Source organism: Limanda limanda, chromosome 4 (genome assembly GCF_963576545.1).
Source record: "Limanda limanda chromosome 4, fLimLim1.1, whole genome shotgun sequence".
Classification (NCBI taxonomy): Eukaryota; Metazoa; Chordata; class Actinopteri; order Pleuronectiformes; family Pleuronectidae; genus Limanda; species Limanda limanda.
Genome location: NC_083639.1, coordinates 19,126,656 through 19,151,062, shown reverse-complemented (window position 1 = coordinate 19,151,062; position 24,407 = coordinate 19,126,656). Strand labels below are relative to the sequence as shown.

General features: G+C 43.5%; 1 protein-coding gene across 1 annotated transcript; it reads left to right on the top strand.

Moving 5' to 3' along the window:
- Window positions 1-977: 977 nt before the first annotated feature.
- rybpb (RING1 and YY1 binding protein b) lies at window positions 978-22,440 on the top strand. The gene is made up of 5 exons (XM_061070170.1): window positions 978-1,106; window positions 1,798-1,923; window positions 18,261-18,683; window positions 18,774-18,872; window positions 19,203-22,440. The coding sequence occupies exons 1-5, from the start codon at window positions 1,081-1,083 to the stop codon at window positions 19,450-19,452; spliced, it is 924 nt and encodes a 307-aa protein (XP_060926153.1). The 5' UTR covers window positions 978-1,080; the 3' UTR covers window positions 19,453-22,440.
- Window positions 22,441-24,407: the final 1,967 nt, after the last annotated feature.

The window sequence follows — 24,407 nt, the reverse complement described above, 5'->3', positions numbered from 1 at the left end:
TCTGCTCCCCGGGCGCCGAACATGGCTGCCCACTGCTCTGTGTGTCCTGGATATGGGTTAAAAGCAGAGGTTAAATTCCCCTCCTTGCATGAGTGTGTCTGTGCATGTGTTTGGGACAAATAAATGTATCTGAAATCTTAGAACCTTGTGATGTATTGTTTGCTGGGAGACTGGGATCAAATCGCTGAACCTTCGGTTAAAGGACGATCCGCTTTACCCCCTGAGCCACAGTAGCATCTTGAAGAAGATGAACAAGGAGTGTGACTTGTGAGGTATTGATTTCAATGAGCTGGAATAGTGATCTTGTGTTTCCTCCAGATAAAGGTGAGAATCAAAAAGAGAGTTTTAATATGGGGACAAAGAGAAGAGCCGCTGAGGAGGAGCGCAGGGCACAGGAAGATGAAGAAAGTCCAACAGGTATGTGGGAGCCAGGTTATGGAGGGCTGTATTTATATAGTGATTTTCAAGTCTTGATGAAAGTGCTATACAGTCCTTCACCCATTCACACACACATTCATTAGAACCTTGTGATGTATTGTCGCTGAACCTTTGGTTAAAGGACGACCTGCTTTACCCCCTGAGCCACAGTGGCATCATGAAGAAGATGAACAAGGAGTGGTGTGACTTGTGAGGTATTGATTTAAATGAGCTGGAATAGTGATCTTGTGTTTCTTCCAGATAAAGTTGAGAATCAAAAAGAGATGTTTTTTTTAATCAACAGATCTCCACCTGCCTCCAGAGCTGAAATTATTATATTAAATGTTATCAACATGAGCCACTTGTTGCCTGTGTGTGTGGGTGTGGGGGGGGTCGAGGTGATGTCCATGAAGAACCTCTGGGTTTTTACTCATTAAAAAAAAAGCCACTAAATGAGCGTCCGGACTTTTAAACCTTGGCTCGCTGTGATTGGTCGGCGGCGGACCACGTGGTGCGGTGCAGTGCTGTGCGGAGCCCGGAGCCAGCGCTGAGTGGAGCCTGTCTGCCAGCAGCCTCAGCAGCGGCTCGATCTGGATCCTACTACTCTGACAATTAAACAGGAGGCCGCTTTTCTCCTCTTATTCCCGAGGACCACTCTCCACCATGGGCGACAAGAAGAGCCCCACCAGGTAATAATGCGACCAGCCGGGCTGTGTGGTTTCCCCGAGCCGTGCCGAGCCGTGCCCGTCCCCTCGGCTCGACGTTCGGATGCGTTTCTCCGCTTCTCGGGGATCGTTTCTCTCCCTTTTTTCACTCGCTAGCTAGAACAGTGCCGTCACTATGGCGGCTTCTCTCTCCCCTCGCAGCCCCAGTCGCTTCGCAGACAAAGGGAATTTTTTCGGCGGAGACGCCTGACATTCCCCGGAACGCTCTTCCGTCTCCGAGGAGCCTTTCGGAGAGTCACTGTCGAAATGGACACGGTGTGATCTCCGCTTCGTTAGCCGACATGCTAAGCGTCGATGCCGAAAATCGTGTAGCAGCGCTCCGCCTGCCTGCTAGCTCGTAGCCGGGCGGTGTGGATGGTGGTCCGCTCCTCTGCTAAGGGGGGACACACACACACACACACATCCGAACCGAGGGGCTCCACTAACCGGGACTCGAACCCAATATTCATGACAACACCCGCATGCTTTGTGCAGGACAGCGGCTTTTAACACCGCACAACAGGTTATGTCTGTCACCGCCACCGCCACCGTTCGTGTAAATTCCGCGGAGAGAGAAAACGTTCTTTGACATTTTGTTCAACTAACTTGACCTTAAACGTCTGTGTGTCATTTATTTATTGTGTGATTTTTTTTGATTTTTTTTTTCCTGCAAAAGGCCAAAGAGACAAGCCAAGCAGAGCGCGGACGACGGGTACTGGGACTGTAGCGTGTGCACCTTCAGGAACACCGCCGAGGCTTTTAAATGCAGCATCTGCGACGTGAGGAAGGGCACATCCACAAGGTAACGTAGCTCTCTCTCCAGCTCTCTCTCTCTCTCTCTCTCTCTCTCTCTCTCTCTCTCTCTCTCTCTCTCTCTCTCTCTCTCTCTCTCTCTCTCTCTCTCTCTCTCTCTCTCTCTCTCTCTCTCTCTCTCTCTCTCTCTCTCTCTCTCTCTCTCTCTCTCTCTCTCTCTCTCTCTCTCTCTCTCTCTCTCTCTCTCTCTCTCTCTCTCTCTCTCTCTCTCTCTCTCTCTCTCTCTCTCTCTCTCTCTCTCTCTCTCTCTCTCTCTCTCTCTCTCTCTCTCTCCCCTCCAGTCTGAGCCCCCCCACCCTTGCTTGCTTGGCTGGCTGGCTGCAGCAGCGTTGCATCGCAATTTATGGGAATGACAACTTTGATCGACAGCTTATTTGTCTGCGAGCTAACAGGAGACTTGTTGATTGACCAAAAAAAACAACAACACACAATCTCCTTCAGCCGTTGTCTGGATTAATCCACAGATTTGCCTCCGTGCATTGGTCTAGGTAGGCTGGAGGGGGGGGGCATACTTCATGATGGCTGTACAGCTACAGTGCATCAACAAGAGCAGCAGCAGCGAGAGAGACTGCCTCCCTCCCTCCCTCTCTCTTTCTTTTCTTCCAAGGAGTGAAACGAGGTGAATGCATGCATGGGCATTTCAGGTACCTGTAGGAGTGTGCAGGACATAGATTGGGCTGACAAGTAAGATTTATTGTGCCTGGAGCTGCTGCACAGCGAAGGAATGATTGTGTTTCTCAGGGCAGGAAAAGTGTCTGTAAGCTGGATCAGAGACACCAGCTCCACACGCTGTCATTTTATATTATTTCTCTATTGTGTCATTTTATACTCAACCTGGTGTGACTGTTTAGAGGAGGTTCACTAGATTGTTTTTAAATGTAAAAAAAATAAATAAATGTTTTCGTTAATTCCTATTATTATTAACATAAATTAGGCGATTATTCATTTTTTAAAAATTTAAATCTGCTACAAATTTGCTTTGTTCCTTGAAGTGAATTTTTTTGGCATTTATAGTAACAGGTGGCGTGTATGTTCCAGACAATTCCCCTGAGCTCAACTCTCACAACATCCTGTGATGTCACTCAGAGACAGCGTCTTATGGGAAACTGAGATGAAATCAGCATGTAACCTGAATATCATGACGGGATTCCCTTTCGGTTCTAGTGTATACTGACGCCTCCTCCTTCTGTTCTGGGGGAAGGTGTTTGATGATAAATTGTGTGTGTCACGGTGTGAGTTTGTTTTCTCACATCATCAGTTGTATGAAGAAGTGGAGACAGAGATTAGTCATCTGTGGGTTTGCTGACAAGTCCCCTACACTAACCTTTCCAGCTGTGGTTTTACAATGAGTGGCTCGACTGACACCCATGGTGCACTGCAAAAACGGTGGAGAGCATACTTGGCACTGCTGTACTGAGAATCCTAAAGATTCAGCTCAATCCTAATTGTGTGGCTCCCCTCCCCCTATGAGCTTTTCCCAGCAGCGTGTAGCTTAAGACCACAGCTGATGATGCAGGCTGAGCTCGCTGAGCGAAAGCAGGAAGCGCAGACAAGTGCGTCGGAGTCATCCTGCCACTGTGCTTCTGGCAACAGCCCAGTTGCCTGTATTTTGTAAATGGGAGCACATGACATCACTGGAGTGTGTGTCGCAAGTCACTATTTGATCTGAATTGTTAACCTTTGAGTAATGCAATTTTATAGTTATGGGGCTGCCTCTTATTCTAATGAGTACTAATGAGCTGTCTTTTCTTCACTGTGTGATGTGTTCCAGCAAAGCATGGGACAAAGCAACATGCTCTTAGCCAAAGGATTCACACTCAAGGCGATGTGTGGATGTTTGCCTCGCTGCTTTTTTCTGATGCTCTACTTGAAATGTGCTTTTATGCACGAGGACATGTGTGTTCACTCATTAGAGTTCCTCACTGCCATGATTTGGTGCTACAGGAGAGATCGGTTTAGGTATTGGCTTGTGCAGACACTGACATGATTATATTGTCTGACTTCTCCTGCAGTGACTGTAACTGCTAGTTGACTTGGCCATAGTATTTTATTGACGAATTGTTTTATACCTTGTATTACTGTGTATATATATATGCATATTTATTTAATTCCTATTTATTCAATGTATTAACTTTTAATGTATCAACTTTTTTAATTGCACCCTCGGCACCATTGTAAATGAGGGTCTTATCCCTCAATGTGTCTTCAAAGGCTTAAATAAATATTCAAAATCAATATTGAAGGCATATTTGAAATGGCTTATTTTGGATGGTGTAGCCAGTTCCACACCCTCCTCCCTCTGTTGCCAATTGTAGCTGTTTTTCTCCTGTGTCCTGGGACAAAGGTCAGCTAGTATTGGCTGTAGCGGCTGACTGTAGTAAGAAGAATGTTGATGTAGCAGAAGTTTAGGGCACAAACATGATCAGTCACATATTCATGTATTGTGGAAAAGCTGTTGGTACAACAAGTTGCATTAGTGATGACCTACATTAGTTGTCCCAGCGTGCCCCATGGCCATTCTGGGAACGATGGTGTCGTGTGCATTCATGAATATCAATAGATAATAAAATATATATTTAACATAATGTTTAACATTTAGGTGAGTTAGTAAAATTACCTTTCCCTTGCTTCTATTTTTCTCTCCGCCTCTCTCTCTCCCTCTGGCAGGCTGCTGCTGCAAATTGTATGTAGCAGAAATACTGGGCTGCAGCCAGCAGACAGTAGCGCATTGATGTGGTTTCTAGCTGCACTTTTGAGTCATACAGGGTTATAACCTACCTCACTTAAGTGAAATCTAAATCCGATGAATATTTCCATCCCCTTACGATCGATACATCCATAATTTACAGTCTGCTCGGGGTAATCGATCCTGCTCTTACCTGGTATTAGTCTGAGGTGAGCCAGTCACAAGTGGCTCACCTCAGATCACCCAGGCCACTGTCTGCGGATGCAAATGTGTCCTGGGCCAAAGTGAAAGACCACCTACTCACCTGATGCCCCCTGCACAAGCTGAAGTATTTTCAAAAACGCCCGCTGGGATTCTGTGTGTTATGAGCGTGCACCATATCGTTGGCGATGTGGTTTGCCTGAGAAATTCAAAGGAATAGACCAGGTCTTCATTGTTTCTACTTCTTATAATATCTGGCAGACAGGCACAGGGAGTGCAGTGCTGCCACCTGCCTTTTAAAACACAATTGTTTTTGCATACAGAACTTGTGAATTTATTTGCATATTGAGCAGCACATGGTGACGCATACTAATGCCAGGTGTGAACTGACATACTTAGAGCTGTTCACTTGTGATTGGATTATCCAAGGCCCTTATTAATGCCAGGTATGAACAGGACCGCTCAGATACTAGCTGTTTCCACCAGTGTTGTTTGAGAATATACAGTTAACACGAACCCTGGTAATTTACAGATAACTGCTTACACTTGACAAGACTTGAATCACACCTGGTCCCCTACTAGCGGTAGGTAAGCCAGATAACTGTGGGTCATGCCGTTTTGATTTGTGCTACTGGAGGCAAGAATATGTTAACGAGAGCTGTGGCATCAGCATGCGGAGAGAGGCCCCACTCTCCCCAGCCGAGTGCAGCCTAATGAACCTGTTGACCTAGTCCAGCTCGGTGATGTAACATGATACCCAAGTCGGCTAAATCTAGCTTCTGCCACTCTTGACTCTTAAACAAGAAAGCACATTGCTTTTTGCACCTGACCTCACCGTTATTATACAAGTCCAAGTAGCCAAAGTGTTCAGCCTCTGCATCCAGTGCTGACTTCTTTGGTAATTAGAGAAGGGGTCGTATTGGCATCCCCTGTGAGGCACATGCTATCATATTTAAATGTTTCTGGCATCTGAACCTGATCAGTGTGTGAACGTGACACCTTGTTGCTGTACATCAGTTTGCTTTGTGGTGGTGTTTGGTATGCACCTCTGGCAGCCCGGGGCCCAGGGAGAAACCATTAGGAGCCCTCTAAAGTTGATTGATGGTGGGGATCACAGGAAGTCTTGAGGTACCTCAGTCTTTGACTGCTGCGTTGTTATCTGTGCACTGTTGCTCTGTTGTCAACCATTTCAAGGAGCTTCAATCTGTGCCCTATATAAAACAGAACAAATGGGTGTCTCTCACTTGTCCGCAAAATCCATCACTCTGACTTGAATGAATACATTTATATGGTCCAGACTGCTACAGGCATACACTCAACCAAACCAACTGATATGCTGTGTATATAGCAGTATGATATACAGGGGTTATTTGTATAGGTTTTGAGAATAAGACAAGTAGAAAATGTTCTTAAAAGTTTTAAATGGGTTTAAAAATGTGAGGAGTGAAGAGGACTCTCATCCCTCTAGATAGAACAACATTTATGTCGTCTATGGACGCTTCATATTCACTTAAATTCACACGCCTGTGAGTAAAGCATGTGAATGTTACACGTTGCACCACTTTGAGAACAACAAGCATCGTCAGATGTCAACAATGAAGTGAGCAATGCTCATAACAGATTTAGAAAACAATACTGCAACTTAACAGGAGTATCGCTCAGTAGTGTTAGAGCTAACACACTCACTTGATAGAAACACACAAAGATTTATGCACCTAATCTCTGACATAAACAAATTTGAAAGATCCAGCTTGTTACAAAGACACATGGTATTCCTTACTTTGTGCGAGGGCCACTGTAATATGCAATTGCTGTTAAACTCGAAGACAATATACAGATTCCCTCACAGTGTTTAGTTGTCATTACATAATATTTGGATAGGAATCGCTAAAAGAAATGTTGTTGGTGTATTCTAGCATTACATTTAAGTAAATTAACACTTAAATGTTAACATAACGGTGTGGTAATGCAAGTGAATTCTGGATAAAAGAACAGCTAACAATGAGTAATTGGAAGAATGAATGCCTGTTAGCTAGCTAGACACACATTTCCTCTCTTCTTTACTGTTTGCAAAGGTTCTGTATGTACTCAGGCCTCAAGAGCCCTTCTGGTGCGGGCAGATGCAAAGAAACCTCCCAGCAGGGTGCGCTTTGCAAGCACACTAAAGAATTTTCGCACACATGCGCCTCATCTCCACTGCTACAACTCCATCCCAGGAGAAACGCTGTGATCACTGTGGCAAACTTAAATAAGTCAACAATAGGCAGTTACTGTCACTTGTCCATGACTCAGTGGATATTTACAGATGTTAATGTGCTTAAGTAAATGTGTTTTGCATTTAGTCTGTGGCTTTATAGTGAGACCATATGGGCAACTCATAAATCCCGAGATTATGAATGGTTGAAGCAGGATGGATAAGTAGAGTCAGAATGGATAGAATCTAAGGGACACTTAGCCAAAAAGATGGGGTTAGTATTTGGGCCAAAAAAAAGTTAAAGTGCATCTCTCCCGTTCTGTGACTACAAAATTATTGGAAAGTGATTGCAGTGTGTGTGTGTGTGTGTGTGTGAGTCGTTGTGTGTGTGCCTTTTACAATGATGGAATAGAGTCATTATAATCCGTGGATTCTCCCACTGTCACATTAAGGCAAATTGTCTTGGATAATGGAATTACATAAGAGGGACATGCTGGCGCTCAATTTTTATCTGCACTTCCTAGCCCACCCCTTGCCCCTACAACCGCCCCTGCTCAGAGGAAACTGCTTTTGCTTATCCAGCATTATCAGCATCTGCACTAGAACCCTACGCACGAGCTGTTAGCCCTAATCTTTACGTTAATTGCTGGATTTAAAAGTTCTTAATTACTTCATGGGATTTGGCAGAGTGTGAGTGATTAAATACAATAGCCAATTTGGCAATCTGACAAAACAAGAGAAATGTTTAGAGAGTTGTTGAATTGGGCTCCTCCCATTCAAAAAAAAAAAAGATGAGGCAAGCAAATGAGTGTGACAGAGGGAGAGGGAGAGAGAGAGCTGCTCCGAAAACTACAGGGTAAGAAAGCATATGAGGACAAGGAGGAAGGGAACGAGGGAGTTGTTAAGCATGCAGTCACAGCGAGCTGAGGAGTCAGAAGAGGAAGAGGGCAAAAGAGGACAAGGAAAGAAACAGAGTGGTGAAGCGACGGAGAGGAGTGTAGCGTGTGGACATTTATGTGTGTGTGTGTTGAAGGAAGGGGGGCTATGGATGGCTGTAAGGGGGATGTGCTCACTCAGCCAAGAGTCTCCAGGGGCTAAAGCAGAGCGAAGCACATCATTACCCAGGGAGGGGGTGACTGGACAGCCTCGTCTGTTTCTACCAGCACCACCATCCATGCATGGCAAAAGAACAGAAGCATTCAACGTGCCATTTGCTACAAATGAGAACCAGAATTTTCCTTGTGATTTCAAGCGTTTTCATGCTATTGAGCCTCAGTCCAGTTTCAAATCTAGTTGGCCATGGTTATTCTAAATGTTACTGAGACGTTAAGGTCCAGGAAAAAAAAGATTCAAGGTAAATTTGAATCTTGGCTACAGTTTTAGCTCTCAGGTTTCCCACTTGCTGTTTGATGGCTTTATGTTGCACCCCTTGTGTAGAACATTGACTATATAAGGATAAATGATGCATCACCACTTTCCCTCACTGTACAAAATGGACCCAAAATAGTCTAGATGCAGATGCTACCATATTGTTATAGTGACGTCATAGTGATCAGGAGGTAGAGCTTTGGTATTCAGGTGCGGCCCATAGGACCACTCAGTTACATAGTAAGGCTGTGCAATATAACCCATATCCTGTTATCACCTTATTATTATTTCCAGATAATGGTACATATCACTATATAGTTCATTTATTCTATTGTGATTTAATAGTTATATTGTTCAAAAAATGACCTCATGGAAGGACCCATTTCTCATTCCATTTTCAAATTTTTTTCAACAAATGAAGGACTTTTACACATGTGGTTATTTTTCCTCTATAGAACCTTTGTGACATTTTTGCAATTAAGCATATAACAATATGAAAGAATGGATTATAAATGTGAACACTTTTTGGCTATAGTTGCAATCAAAATAAATACAGGCCTAAAATGCAAATATTTTCAAAAATATCAAAACCAAACATGTAAAGCTGTAACAGTAGAACTCTGCCCCTTTTACAAGCTCATAATATAAATGATTGATTTCGATAGAGGTTTTTGTGTAATCAGAGCCCTATAACAGTGCTGCTGGATGATTTGCTGAATAAATTAAAACCAGGATTACACTAAATCAAATGGGCAGGGAAAATGAGTGGACAGAGAGATTGTCTGCTTGACGGATAACTCATGCCCACCAGAGGCAAGCAGCAGGAGAGAGGGTGAAGAGAGGTGAAGAAGAGACCTACTTAAAGCCGGCAGGATTTACGAAAGGGCGATGGTGGGAGGAGGATAATGTGCAGTTAGAAAGGGAAGACTTGAAGAATGATGGAATAGCAATAGAGAAGAGGATACAGAGCAATGTCACACAGTGCTGCTGATGGAAGTAACTTATACGTGCTTCGTGCCTTTGCAGTGACTTCACTGTCAGTCTACCCGATGCCAGGCAGTTTATAGCCTGAAAGCTCCGGCATGGAATGGGATGAGTTGGGAGTGTGGATATGAAGTGTCTTTTACACATTTTCTCTATAAATTCCCGAATTTCCTCTTGCTCTGTCCCACTCAAATGTAGAGAAACTGGGAGCTACATCCATACTGCTACGTTTTTGTTTGAAAATGCATCAATTCTGCTACGGATAAGCAGGGCACCTAGCTTAGCTTGGAAACTCTGCTGACCCCATTTTCATCTGAAAATTGCTGCTTTTTAGTCTGGATGGGCAGAGAAGAAGATTGTTGGAAACAATGACAGACACTCGCAACCACTTGCTGGTTGGGTCTTTTCAATCAAATGCTTCCTGCCCAGTATACTGTACATGAGTGGACATGTTTTATGCATTTTCAGACGTATTAGTATGGACGGGGATTAAAACTTAGTCGAAATTTTCATGGGGACAGAGATAATGTTCGTTTGAAAAAGTTGAAAAAGACTTTTCAAACTCATTTGTATGGATGCAGCCTCAAATACCCAGACACTGTCAGGAGAAGCAGATAAACACACTCCTGGCAGCCGTCGTGGCGCATAAGGTTCACAGTTGTTGCTGAAAAGTTCAGATATTTCTCTTCAGATTTCCCTGAACTTCCTTCACTCTCTCGTAATATCAGTTCTCAATACTGCGGTTACTGAATGCCAAACCTGACTAATGTGTTATTTTTTTGTTAGATAAAAAGTTGTTAGGTGTAGATGCTTTCTGAGAGATAGCTGTGCACTGTGCGTACTTTACATGTTAATAATAAACACCAACACTAATCCGAAGTTATAAGGGTCAGAGCAGTACTTGAAGTTACTTTGTTAGTGTGATTCACTTTAGAGTTTATGTAACACATTTTTATGAACATTAAAAGAGTGCAAAATTTTTGTGCAGTTCACTCCACAAGAGACGTGACGCCCAAAGACAGGACATCAGGGTTAAAGTGACTGGAACGATCCAGATTCATGATCCAACAATTATCGATCGATTAATAACTAAGTACATGTGATTGTTTTTGTGAGCAACAGAGACGAGCAGACACGCACTCCTGCAGACCGAAGAGAAGTTCTTCAAGATTCAAGATTTTTTATTGTCAAACGACCAGAGATAACATGAAGTAGTCACTGTCAATTAAATGCTTCCACAGATTATGACACAACGCAGCGTCTTAACTTCATTGTTGCAGGAAAACAAAGCCTCTTTATTCATCAACATAAAAATGAATCCAGCAGGTTTTTCTAATGATCGGCTCTACGTGTGAGTGATTAGAAAAGAGCAGAGGCGCAGAATCACTTGTTGGCTGACGCTGAGTATTGCACATCAATGCAGTGGCACTGCCAGCAGGGCCACCTGGACACTGTGATGGCTATAATCAGAGTTTTTTACCACACATCCTTAGTGTATTGGGGCCAGACTGTCGCTGCTGCTAAAAAATCCTAGGGAAACGCTGACTACCTATAGAAATTTGATGGAGACATTGTAGGAGATCCAAAGACCCCCACAAGGAGGGTAAGGAGAGGTGGTTAGAGGGGGGAGAAGTGACAGTAACGTTAAGCCCTCAAAATCCTGACTGGAAGGGAGGGATGAAAGAATGAATGCTTAATGCCTCTGGTGGGCAGTGGGAATGAATTGAGGAGCACTATAGCCCCAGGCGGCTCTTCGGGTGTTATCCTCATTCAACCTCCCTAAGACGCTCACTCACACAGATTGCTTTACCCATGGATGGCTAGAGGTGACAGCACCACTTCAGTCACGCCAGGCATGATCAAGAATGGTCCAACAGGGAATGGGTAGTCACTCTTCAGTTTATTAGGAACACCTTGCTTACACTAATCCAGTCTAATACAACAGGCCTCCAAATATGTGAACAGCAGTAGTAAAGAGGTTTTGATTCAGCGGATTGTTTTAAAGGCTGCAGTTTATGGTGATGTTGAAGTGGGTTGCATTGTACAAAGAGGTGTGTCATTAATTACCCTAGTAAAGAGTAGAAACGCCTGTCAACGTAACAGAATGCAGTTCAACAGGACCACAAACTGCATCCTCCATAATAATGATTCAGTTGTAAATGGTATACATTTATATAGCAGAAGTAGTATTAGCTGGGTGTTTCTAATAAATACAAAATGCAAGTCCTGTGTATTTTATGTAAATACACATGTTAAACTTGGCCCATTTTGTCATAATTTTGTTGGGGCAGGGTCGGGTGGGGAAAAATATTCTAGCTCCAAAGTGGGGCATGACAGAAAAAGTTTGAGAACCTAGAGACTGAACAGGTGCGCAGCAATCAAGCGAAAAGAGGGAAATTTTACTTGTGTGTCGGCGACTTTTGTAAATAATGGGGAAGTGTAAGTTTAACCCATCTTGGTTGCATAAAAGCACGTTTAGTGCGTGGCTAAAACCAGTGGAAGGGAATGCTTTTGAAGCCCACTGTACTCTTTGCAAGAAAACGGTAAAACTTGGAACATTGGTTGTAAGGGCACATGCCCAGTCAAATAAAAACAAAACCCACGTGAAAAGCCAACTAAAAACTCCTGCCATCTCGTCGGTGTTCGCCCCTGCTTCGGGACCATCACCTGTGTCAAATGCTCCATTAGCGAGTGTGCCTGTCATACTGGGTAACTGTTTGAAAAAAAAGCATGTTTATTGATTACAAGTTATTAAGTTAGTAAGGCTCAGTTATTTCTGATTTTATTTGTTACCATTTTGGACTTGTTTGACTTGTGTACTGTTATGTTCAGACATTGTTCTTATGTTGAATGGATATAAATTTACTTTGTAAGTAATTCTGTGACTTATTTCTTCTTTCATAGTAATTTTCCTTCATACTTTTTTGCCAGTATGGTCGTGAAATAGGTCTTAAATGCTATTCAAAGTGGTCTTAAAAAGGTCTTAAAAAGTCTTAAATTTATCTTGTTAAAACCTGTAGGAACCCTGGATTAATCACTTCAATAATCGGTGACTAATCGACTATCAGAATAGTCGTTAGTTGCAGCCCTAGTAGTGATCTGACAATTGGGTCCAGACATTTTCCAGACTTTGTATTTCACATATGAAGAACGCAGCAGAAGATTGTCCAGGTCAGTAGTGTTCACAACAACACGGACATTACTAGGGGGGGCAGGAAAAGTTATGGAAAATATCTGGAGTATCTGACTCAAACATTTGCCTTCTCACATTACAATTTAACCGCACCTCTAGAAATTTCCAAAATTCATTGCATATCTGAAAGTAGCTTTATGGATGTTAAGGTGTTGAAATCGCCCACTGTGTAATAAAGTAGAGACAACATGGTATTACTAGCATTTGACAAGAAAAAATATTATGTTGGCCCATTTTTAGCGTTGACACAATGCTGTGATCTTCAACAATAGATTTTGCTGTCGGCAGCCTCGCTCTTCTGCTGTGTGAGCCTGAACACCTTGTATCACCGGTAACACTGACTACCATGGCAACTTAATATTCTTTGAGGTATTCAATTTGCCAACTAGGGATGCACGATATATATCGGTCCGATATATTATCGGCTCGATAACAGGAATTTAATATTATTATTTATTTATTTACCCTTAGGTGTGCATAAACTTAAGGCTATGAACTTCTTTTTAAGAAAAGTGAAATTATCGGTATCGGCCATGTGAAGAATGTAATTATCGGTTATTAGTATCGGCCGGAAATATCCATATCTTGCATCCCTATTGCCACCTGTTAATTTCACGTCCCAATGAAAAACTGTGTCAGGCAGGGGCTGTGTGGTGCTCTTCTCAGACATGCTTAGTCATTCAGCGTTTAACAAAACAACAATAGACCATACATCTGTATGTATGAATGCCTCTGACTGGTCAACAAACCAGAGTTCCATCCACCCCCATACTTGTTGTGAGGGAGGGGTGGCAGATATCACGTGTTTCTACGTAATAATAAGGGTGTAAAACAAGTGTGCACATGGATCCTCAGTTACATGGTTGACAGCGTTTCATACAGGGGCGTCATGATCAAACATTAGCCCTGTGGCATTCTCACATGTTGAATCTGAGGGATGTGCTCAAAGCAGAGGTTGTGATGGAGGTCACAGCATGTCACTGGCGAAGCACGTGAAGAGCGGATTCATGTTTCCCAACAGCGCTTTATGTCACTGAGCACAAGGAGCCCACGTTCATACTGTGTTATATACAGAGTCTAAATGAGCGAGTGGGTGATGGTAATAGCTGGAGCTCTTCAGTGGCTGTCTCACCCTCGCTCTCATTCTCTCTCTCTCTCTCTCTCCTCTCCCCTCAGCTGTTTGTCATTGCATTCCCTCAGCCTGGCAGGAAATAATTGCTTGTCCTCCACACAGTGCTTCACATAAAAGAGCTGTGTTAATGAGGGCTTTCCTGCACCCCTCTCTCTCTCTCCCTCTCTCCCTCTCACTACCACACCCTCCATCACTCACTCATTGTCTTTATTGCTCTGTATCTCCATGGCGTGTTCAACCTCGTTGTTTTTGGTTGTCTGTAGACATGGTTCAGTCTGCAGCAGCTTCTTGGTGAAAGCGGCATCAACAAGTTTTCCTGGCTAGAGAAGCAGAGCACCAGCTGGGCGGAGGTGTGTCTGTTCCTGCGATGGTTCAGGCAGAGCAGTCTAACTATGGGTGTCAGTCTGACTGAATTAGGAGCTTTTAAGCATGATGATAGTTATTTCTGGGCATCCTGTGGAGGGAGTCTCCGAACCCCTCCTTCCTCTAGAAGGTGGAATTGAGGGGCAAGCATAGGGGGAGCTGTCAATCACGGCCTATTGTTGCACACAGAGGAGGTAATATGCTGTAAGCCCTCACAGTGGGAAATGATTCAACAGAAGGCTTTATGCACTTGACACACACACATGCACACACACACATTCCCCGGTAATATATTGGCAGCAGTTGGAGGTTGGAGCAGCTTTTCACAATTGGACCCGGGGGTTCACTCCTGGTCCGTCTCCCAGTGTCATTTCCAGTACCTGTTTGTAAATACACTAGATCGCTCCTTTTTGATTTGGGTGTTTGCACACTATAATTAATTTGTAGTCAATTTAAACAATGTTTTAGTAATTGGTATATTATATGCTTAACAATGTGCAGATTATTTTATATGAGCTTAATAAATTTGATATCTTAAGTTTATTATTTTCAGGACTGGGGAGACTTTTGCCAGCTGTTTAGGGCCACAACAGTTGAATCAGTTGGGGCGTGTGCACATACACATACACGCACGTGGTGTCATGCTGTCTCCATGCATGTTAATGGGCCTAAGAGCAGTGCCGTGTAAAGCCATGATGTTTGGTCAGTAAATAAATAATTGGGCAAAGACAGTATTGGCTCTATCATGCCAGCAGCACCTCATGGCTGACTTACTGCTGGCACTGAATCATAGTTAAACTACCGGGGCTGCTTCTGACGCCATGCCCACATCTTCTGCAGCCGCTGACACAAATCTCCGGCTCTGACCAGGGCCCCAGCTCCAGAGCAGGCAGAGGAGGTGTGGATCTTTTCCATCAGTCAATCACTACTTCTGTTTTCTTGGCTAATAGCTATCCCTGCCAAAAAAAAGATTTCTGGTCTCTCTGAATGCCGTATGTGTTCAGAATATGTTTACTCATGACTGTGGGTTAGATACACAAATATTTTTTCTTGATGGGTTTATGTGGGTGAGCACATGTCATTATTGTAGCTTTGATCACTGGTAGATTTCTCATGTAGCTCAAACTGCTCACCCAAAACTTGAAGTCTTTGTCAGAGTGCTTCAGTTGCATGTTGACAGTTTCCCACAATATGTTGAGTGGATCAGGAACAGGAATGGTACACCAGGGACCTGCTGGATTCCCCATGGGGTGGACTGTATTGGCAGAAGGACAGCACATGGAAATCCTTGGCTAATAAGTTTATGAGTTTGGAAGAATTTAAATTGATATCCGCCGACATTTTATATCTTTGCTCGTGATCCACACACTGGGAAAATGCAGTTGTGACAACAGACAGGTCAGATTGAGGTAGACATGAGAATTTCAAAAAGGCCATAGAATAAAAAATTTAATAGAACATTCAGAGTATGCATATAATATACACCTTTCACTGTAGTGGCTTGTATAGAAATGTTCTGTAAAAGTAAGTGCAGCATATTGTAATCTGGAGATGACACATGTGCAAAAAGTTTTATCCGTTAGAATTAGTGGAAGTAGTATGAGTGACGTGAGAAAAGAACCATTGCAGTATTTTATTTTTCATTTTGAATGTTATAGAGTCTGACAACAGTGGGAATAAAGGACCTTCGGAAGCGTTCCTTCTTGCACTGTGGGTGGAGCAGTCTGCTGGTGAAAGATCTTGTAAGGGCCCCCACAGTGTCATGTAGGGGGTGAGAGGTGTTGTCCATGATGGAATTCAGCTTGAACCAGTTTTAGTATTTTTCTGTACCTCTCAGTTTGTCCGCACCCCCAGCAGACATTGGTGTAGAACACTGCAGAAGCCACCACAGTGTCGAAAAAAGTCCTTAATAATGTTCTGCACACTCTGAAGGACCTCAGTCTCCCCAGCAGATGGAGATGTCCAGTTTGTTGTTGAGGTCAAAAGCCAGGTATCTGTAGTCCCACCCGATCTCAATGTCCACATCCTGGATGTTCACTGGAGTCTGGTGCGACTTCCTGCCGAAGTCTAATACCATCTCTTTTGTCTTGCTGGTGTTGATGTGCAGGTGATTCAGTTCACACTAATGGAAAAAGTCAGTGACGACCCCCCTATACTCCTCTTTGTTACCCTCCGACACACGACCAACGATGGCTGTGTCATCAGAGAACTTCTGGGGATGACAGTTGTCTGTGTTGTGTCTGAGGTCCGATGTGTATGTGATGAGCAGCAAAGGAGAGAGCACTGTTGTTCCCTGTGGAACTCAGCCGGGGACCTGATTACTCTAGATTGAAATGGAATTGGATCAAATTGATGGGAACGGGCAATTATGACGCTAAGTTGGGATGGGAGGAAAATTGCTCTCCCACATCACCCACTTAATTCTCACTTTCTTCCATGCCCCAGAATGTGCCAAACACAAGGGCAGCAGGTAGAAATATCCCAAGGCTCCGGAGAACCATGACCGCTAATGGATACTGCATCAACAGTCCGGGGCTCATTGCATTTGCCACAGCTGGTCTATTGATTGGAATGTAGTGCAAGCATTACGACATGACGCTCTATTATGGCCCGATGGATTGCTCTCTGATCAGCTGTGCGACCCAACCCCCTCCTCAAGGACAGCTTCTCTCAGTCTGTAATAGGCTGCTGCAGGAGGACACTGAATGAGTGATGGAGCAGCACAGAAAGTTGTAAAATAATTATTCTGAAAACTGGAGAGAAAATGTTACTTTTAAAGTGGGTAGTTACTAAAAGATAGAGAGACTTGAGAGTGAGCTCTGAAAGACTCGAGAGGATTTAAGTGCAGAGACAGGAAAACCAATCTCCATAGCAAGTCACTGATATCTACATCATCAGTCTGAGACAGCCTTGAGCCTCGACAGTGTTTGCCATACATATTTGATTTTAAACTGTACTCTATAGTGGACCGTTCCTACGGCAAAGCCAACAACATTAGTTTTCTCTTGTAGAGCCTTATTTTTCAGCATTTAACACTTGTTTATCTGGCCTGAAGCTCAGACTGCCAGAGTTTCTACAAGTTTCATAACTCTCTACTTGACCACAGGCCTCATAGAGCAGTCCTCGGGATCAAGAGCCCTTAACTTCACTGGTGGAATATCACTAAATATCCTCCTGCCAAAACTGGAATTGGTTTTGCAAGGATTGAGTTATGCTCAGCTAGCGAGTATAACTTGTTGTCTTCCTGTTGAAAGGCCTCCTGAGTGGCTATCGAGCCATGCCAGGCTCTGTGCTTGCAGACTAATCTTTTCAAGTGTGTGTGTGTGAGCACACTTTTGGTGTAGTCCTCACCATGCTTGCCCAGCAATGGCCTGTGATCATCCATGTTGCTGGCTACAGTTAGGTCTCGTGTGAGTCTGTGGAAGACTGCAGTCATCCTTCTCTCTCTCCCTAAGGTACTCAGTTTCCCTCCCAGATGCTGCCAGCTGGTTTCCATTATACTGTAGGTGTGTGTGTACTCAGGTGGTTGGACTTTGATTTAGCATTTTGCATCGAAACTTCAGGCCCTGTTCATCTGCACAGCTGATAGAGCAAGATGCTGCTCTTGCTTGCATGTCTGCCTCAGTTCAGGGGTGACAGTCCATATAAAATGATAGATTTATGTGAACTGCCAGTTTTAGGAAATCCCTGGGATTCTTTTAAAACTTTCATGTGACATTAATCTTCCTGGCATTTATTGTCATTGCTGAGTAAGACAGATCAAACTCAAAAGAGGTTATGGTTTGTATTTGTTGGTGTATGTGTTTGAACAGGGAAGACAGGATGGATCTGTGGTTTCTGGTGAGCTCAGTGTGTAGAGCAGCGTCACCATGTCAACCTGAATCTCAGTCTGTGACGAATGGGGCCAACCCTGCAGTAATCAGATAAGAGGACCTAAGTGACGTGCTGCAAATGTCCCACCTTGTGATCCCGTGCATTCATTTTATTACAGCAGTGAACTAATGAGATTAGCCCTCAAAACAGAGCTGCTCCATCAGGAAGCGGCCGCATGAAGCTACCTCAGCAGCAGCTGGGCGCAGCCCTCCTCTAGGTTCAGTCGCCTCTCTATGTCAGCCGTCGTTTAAATGTGTCACTGCGTCGCCACTGTCACCTTGCAGCTCTGCTATGAGGCTAATCCATGTTTGTGCCTTGGATTCCCTCCACAGGAAACCCCGGATCAACTCCCAGTTGGTTGCCCAGCAGGTGGCTCAGCAATACCCGATGCCTCCCCCACCCAAGAAGGAGCGGAGGGAGAGGAGCGAGCGCACAGAGAAGGAGCGCCCAGACGGAGAAGGCGAACGTGCTAATGGCGAGGGGCGTCCAGAGGGTGAGCGTCCGGAGGGCGAGCATGCCATTGGTGAAGGGCATCCGGAGTGTGAGCGTCCAGAGCGCGAGGGTGAGCGTGCCAATGGCGAGGGCCGTCCGGAGAGCGAGCGTCCGCAGAGCGAGCGTCCAGAGAGCGTGAGGCCAGAGGGAGACACCCCTGAGAAGGACAAGAGCGACAAGGAACAGCCAATCAAAGACAAACCCGACAGAGAGAAGGAAATCATCCCGGCCATCACGAAGAAGCCCAGCAGCAAAAAGACCAGGTCAGCGGAAATGTCAAACTTTCATCTATCTGGATCTTGTCCCTTGTGTTGGTTTTGTCCTAACCTGTTGTGTACGTTGTTTTCTTCCAGACCCAAATCAGACAACCACCAGAGCCCACCCAGTGACAAACACAGCATACAGTCTGGAAAATCAGCAACCAAGACCAACAAGAACTCTCACATTTCCAGGTGTGTAGCAGTATTTCTCACAGAACACACACTTTCACATCTATGGCTTCTCAGCACCTCTGTTTAGAGCAACTCATATAGCACCAGGCTGGTGGGAAACCTCAAATGATTCACAAATGATCTTTTACACTAAACACCCACTCTCACTTTATATACACTTGTTCTGACTGTTCATGTGTCACACAATGAATTTAGCAATTTAGTGTAACCACCCCCACAGTGCTGGCAGCCTCTGTCTTGTTGCTGAAACGCACACATATTGTGGTTGGCCTTTTTGGTCATTAATTTTAGTTTTTTTTGTTTTTCTCTCTTCTTGTCTGTGCCCCTCAGACCCAAACTGAAGAACATCGACCGGAGCACCGCCCAGCAGTTGGCCATTACCGTAGGGAATGTGACGGTTATTATCACAGACTTTAAGGAGAAGACCCGCTCCTCCTCCACGTCCTCATCCACCATCACGTCCAGTGCGGGCTCTGAACAGCAGCACCAGAGCTCTGGCTCCGAGAGCATGGACAAGAGCTCGTCACGCGCCTCTACGCCTAAAGGGGATCTCTCTGTGGGGCATGACGAGTCATTCTGAGGGTCCCGCCTCATTCCTTCCCCACAGTCTTCACCCTGCGCCACTACCCCTTTTTCCCCCCACGTTTTGGACACTATGGATCCCATAGGGGGAGATGTCACCTTTTCCCATTGCTGCCCTGCCTCCATTCCATGAGCCACCCCTGGATGCAGAGAGGATCTGGTTGCCTGAGAGGAACAGTGCGATGCTTCTGTCAGGGAAAACAAACGCCCTGCTTGGAGGACTTCCCTCGTGGTTACAACCGTGGCACAGCAGGGAGAGTTGCTCTACAAAGAGTAATGCACCCACCCCAAACGCCCCCCCTGCGGTAGCATCCAGACACTTGTATGTATTGTTTTATATTTGTATGTGGATGTGAGGCTAAGTCGACTTTTTGTTGTTTTTGTAAAGAAGAATTATTCGCTGGGCACAATAACCACCATCATTTTAATAACTTTAAACTATTATTACCCTTATTTATTACCTGTTGCACCTGTATACTTTGATATTCTCCTTTTTATGTTGATGCTTTGCTGTGTAGCTCTGCCGATCGATCGTTCCTCTGGTGTTTTTCTTACAGTTTGAAAATGATAGGACATGACTCGAGTCACAGACAGACACACATACACACACACACAAACACACACACACTGGTGCTAGATACACTGTGAAGCGGTTTTGCAGATCTGGGACTGCCCATTCACTCAATGTGACAAAGTGCTGATGAATCAAATTCTCATTCACTTTTCTCTACAACACTGTCTCACTCTGAACACTGTCTGGACCTCCATCAGGTCCGTCTGCTTGTTCTGTACAGGTCAATGTGAGTCAGAAGAAAACCACCTGACGTTTTCAACAAGACTGTCTATGATTTAGTATGCTATAGCAGATCTCTTATACAGTATCTTATGTCCTTAACTGTACAGTGTAGGCTGTTGTGTAAAACACTAAAAGCTGTTGATATTTTTCTGCATCCCATACTTACATAATGAGTTTCCTGGCAGAAGGTAGAGCTATTCTCTCATCTCTTGAGCCAGACGGTTTTATTCAGTTGTGACTGAAGGAGGGTTCCGCGTAGTTCCACTTGGTCAAACCAAATTGAACTGTAAAAACAGACCTGTTGTGTCAAGCTGTTGTGAATCAAGTTCATTTTTTATTTTGTGGTGGTCCTGAAGACGACTTTGAATCTTCACTTTTTCAACCTGATAAATCCCTCAAAACAAGTACAAAGACACAAACAAGTTACAAAGATTGACAATTCAATTGACTTGTGTTTATTTTTTTTTATTAATTTAAGACTCCTGTCATTGAAGGCAAAAAAATAAAGTTGCAGTAGTTAATAAAACTTAATTGCTCTTTTCAATTTTTAGAACAGCAAGGCTTATTTAAGGGTTTTAATTCACTTCCACATTAGCTGATACTAGACCAACATAATTTTCTTTAACTGTATGAAATTGTATAAAGAATAAATGTGTATATGATATCTTAGTTTTATTTATTGAAGGACCAAAGGAATTTCATAATGACATGATACATAGACAGATGAATAACAATTTGAAATGCAATTATCTAATGTGTGAGATGAATAACAGTTTAAATAAAGACTAATATAATCCATGTAAATGGTGTTCTTATTGTCCACTTGTCTCTGTGCGCGGCTAAATCTGGGCAGAGAAGGGTCAGAGCAGAGTTAAAGAAAACTCTGGGCTCTGCTCTCAGTGGTGGCCGTGGCCTCGTCGTGCAGGTGATGTGGAGCAGACTGAGTGTGTGTGTGCGAGTGGGTGGGAAGATGAGGAGCGGTCTGGTGCCGCTGAGTTGAAGCCTCAGCAAATCTCCTCTTCACTCTGCTGGACCACCACAGCACATGTCGCCGCCCCTGAGTAACACAGGCTCCCAGAGCATCAAAAACCAGGTTAGTTGAGGAAAACGCATCCCAGTAAACTCCTGAGCGACAGGATTTGATCTGTCTTGACATTAGAAATTCAGCCCTGCAGGTGCACACGTATGGATGATAATCACCTGTGTTGTAAGGAATGTCCAGGAGATGTCTGTTCCTAACTTTTGTTCTGCTCTTATACTGATGGTTATCTTTGTAATTATGTACTTTATACAAATATGGAATCAGTGTTCAAAGTGAGGAAAAGCAATGTGATTACAACTAAAAAAATAAATAAAAAGGGGAAAATGTTCTGTCCGAGTTTTAATGAGAATAAAACTCTGCTTTGTGATGCAATCTGTTAGAAATGGGCCTGAGAAGCCATCTCTTCACCTGCCTTATCTGCAACCGTTCACTTGACTGAGTACTCGAACAGGAAGGATTCATTGTTAAATTATTGATAAATTGCCATTTGCTGAGTATATGAATTATTGCTTGTAAATAGAATTCTAAAAAGGTGCAAAAGCAAACACTATGAATAATGGCATCAGAGCTGAAGTCTTTTGTTCCTGTTTCCTTTCCGCGCAAGCAGTTCTGTTCTTGTGTGCGACCAGTAACCTTAATTTACTGTGTAAAGATGGTTACATTTTTTAGCTTTGTTTGTCAGAGACCCAAATATAGAATGCTTGTTTTAATGACTGTATAACCTTAACCGTGAATTTCCAATTAAGTGTATTATACAAACTAATTTCTTCCTATAACAATGTCTTGTACAATGCTTTTAAAGTTATTGCTCTGTTTAAAAGTAAAAATGGGGGAAAAAATGTAGGGACAGTACAATAATCCATTCTTTGTTTCATCCAGTTTTACTTTTGTTTTACTTATAGCTGATGTGTCATTGTTTCCCCTTGTGAAATGGTCACATTATGTTCCTGGTGTGGAAATGTATGCAGCATTTTCAGCAGATCACAGCTCCTTGTCTAGCTTATAATGTTAAAATACTACATGTTTCTGGCATGTGCACGACTTTTTGCTTATAGGCTAACCTGATCATTTTCCTCTGCTTCAAATAGAAATGTCTATTTATGAATTTTGCTTGTAGTTTTTCACAAATAAAATGTTAAAGTTACCTATTTCCTGGCTGCTCTGTGTCCTTCATTGATGCTATTTGTTCACATGCACACATGTACTTTGCAAACAGGGAGTGTGTATGTATCTGGAGATGGCAGAGTATTGATTGAGATGTCCCAGGGAGAGGAAGCCTCCACAGTGCAGCGACACACGACATGAGGGAGCCCTCACACTGACAACAGCTCTCAATCATGTCTCCCTCCAGGGGCTGGTTAGCAGCCCACTAATGCGCTGCCTAGAAGCTCCGACAGATGACTGCAGTCTTCTGTTGTCACTAATATTCCATGCAGATATGAAAGTAAGCAGAAGAGAATAGTTAATGTTTTGTGCAGAGTCAGTGCGGTCTTGATGTTATCCTCTAAGTCATCATGGCTGATCGCGATTCTCTCCGGTTGATGCATTTATCCGCTCGATCCTCTTGTACCGAAGAACAGCTCTGTGGCTTCATCTTTTAAAGGCTGTCATTGCAAAATGAATATAGGTGGGGGGTCCAATGTTTTCAATCAACAATCAAGACCCTATGAAGCAAACCCCAATTTGTCTCATAGGGCTTAACAAGCTGTGACATCCTCTATCCTCAAGTAAGAAAGAAAAAAATACCCTTTTAGCAGGTGAAAAAAATGTAGAAACCTCAGAGAGAGCCTGTATAAGGAACTCATAGTCATTATATCTCGACCCCCTCCGTATGGGATAACTCCTCTAAGGCTCAAGCCCTATGTTGCCATGTGAAAGAAAGTTTATGGAGGAATGACTCCTCCTGCTGCATGTCCTCCCCAATTTTCTTTTCTCATTCACACATACTGTCCTGTCAATAAAGTCGAAATGCCTGAAACACAATATATATATATGTATTTAAAAAAGGAAAGTGTAAAAAATGTTGCTGGAACCGCCCATTTATCTGGATCCATTTCAAGTTTTAATGGGTTATTCCTGGGGTCATTCCCCACTTTTCTTCTTTCAGGACATTAGTGAGATGCTTATGGATTTTAGTTTCATAAAGGCTAATTTAATAAACATATTTAAAAATATAATAAAGACAGCAGCTCTTCAGCCAGAGCAGGATATTTTGGTCTTCTCTCTGCCCCTGGCTACACATCCCCATATATCCTTGAGATCTGATATTTAACCTGCACCTGCTTCGGGGCCTGCAAAGAGGGAGCACAGATATCTTCCCCTTGAGGGATAAATGTAACTGTATCATAAGAAGACAATTGCTTTTTGGTCACTAACCAAGTAACAAGGACAAAAATCTAACATATAAGGTGCATTTCAGTCTTTTCTCAAATATTGTGAGAGCACATCCGAACAGAGCAGGTGGAGTAATACATCTTTGGTGGATTATTTGGAAAGCTATGAATGAGTCCGGCCCCAGGGGTGACTTTAGGAACATTTTAGGGTGCTCGGGCAGGCACCCTTTAATGTGATCCAAGCACAATACCGTGGACCTGCAGTGTCCAAAAGCCCCTGCCCTAAAAATCATTATGAATGACAGTCATTATATTTTACCAATAGGTGGCGCTATGGCATCATAATCACCAGGCTTTTAACACCAAGTAGCAGAAGAAGCTTGATCTCAAAGCAGACATGTGAACCAATGTAAGTTGGAAATTGAACTGCTGAATGTTCCGACAGAGAAATATGTCGGAGCATTAATGTCAGTTATATTAATGATTATATTAATGTCAGAAAATGTTTTGTAACAGCTCCACAATGTTTCAGAGACCACCAGCTAACGTAGTTCATTCAACATTATCAGCTAATATGAGCTTTCTGAGAATATGAGCTTTCTGTCTACAGGGACAGAGGGCAAGAAGAAGCAGGTGAGAAACAAGTGAAGACCACACTCACAGCAGATTCCATGGACTGAACAGCGATTTCGCTACTTAGCAAGCAGTATGTTTATATAAATGTGGATTCTGACAATCCTCTGACATCTTTTTACTGAATATATGTAATATATGTAAGGTAA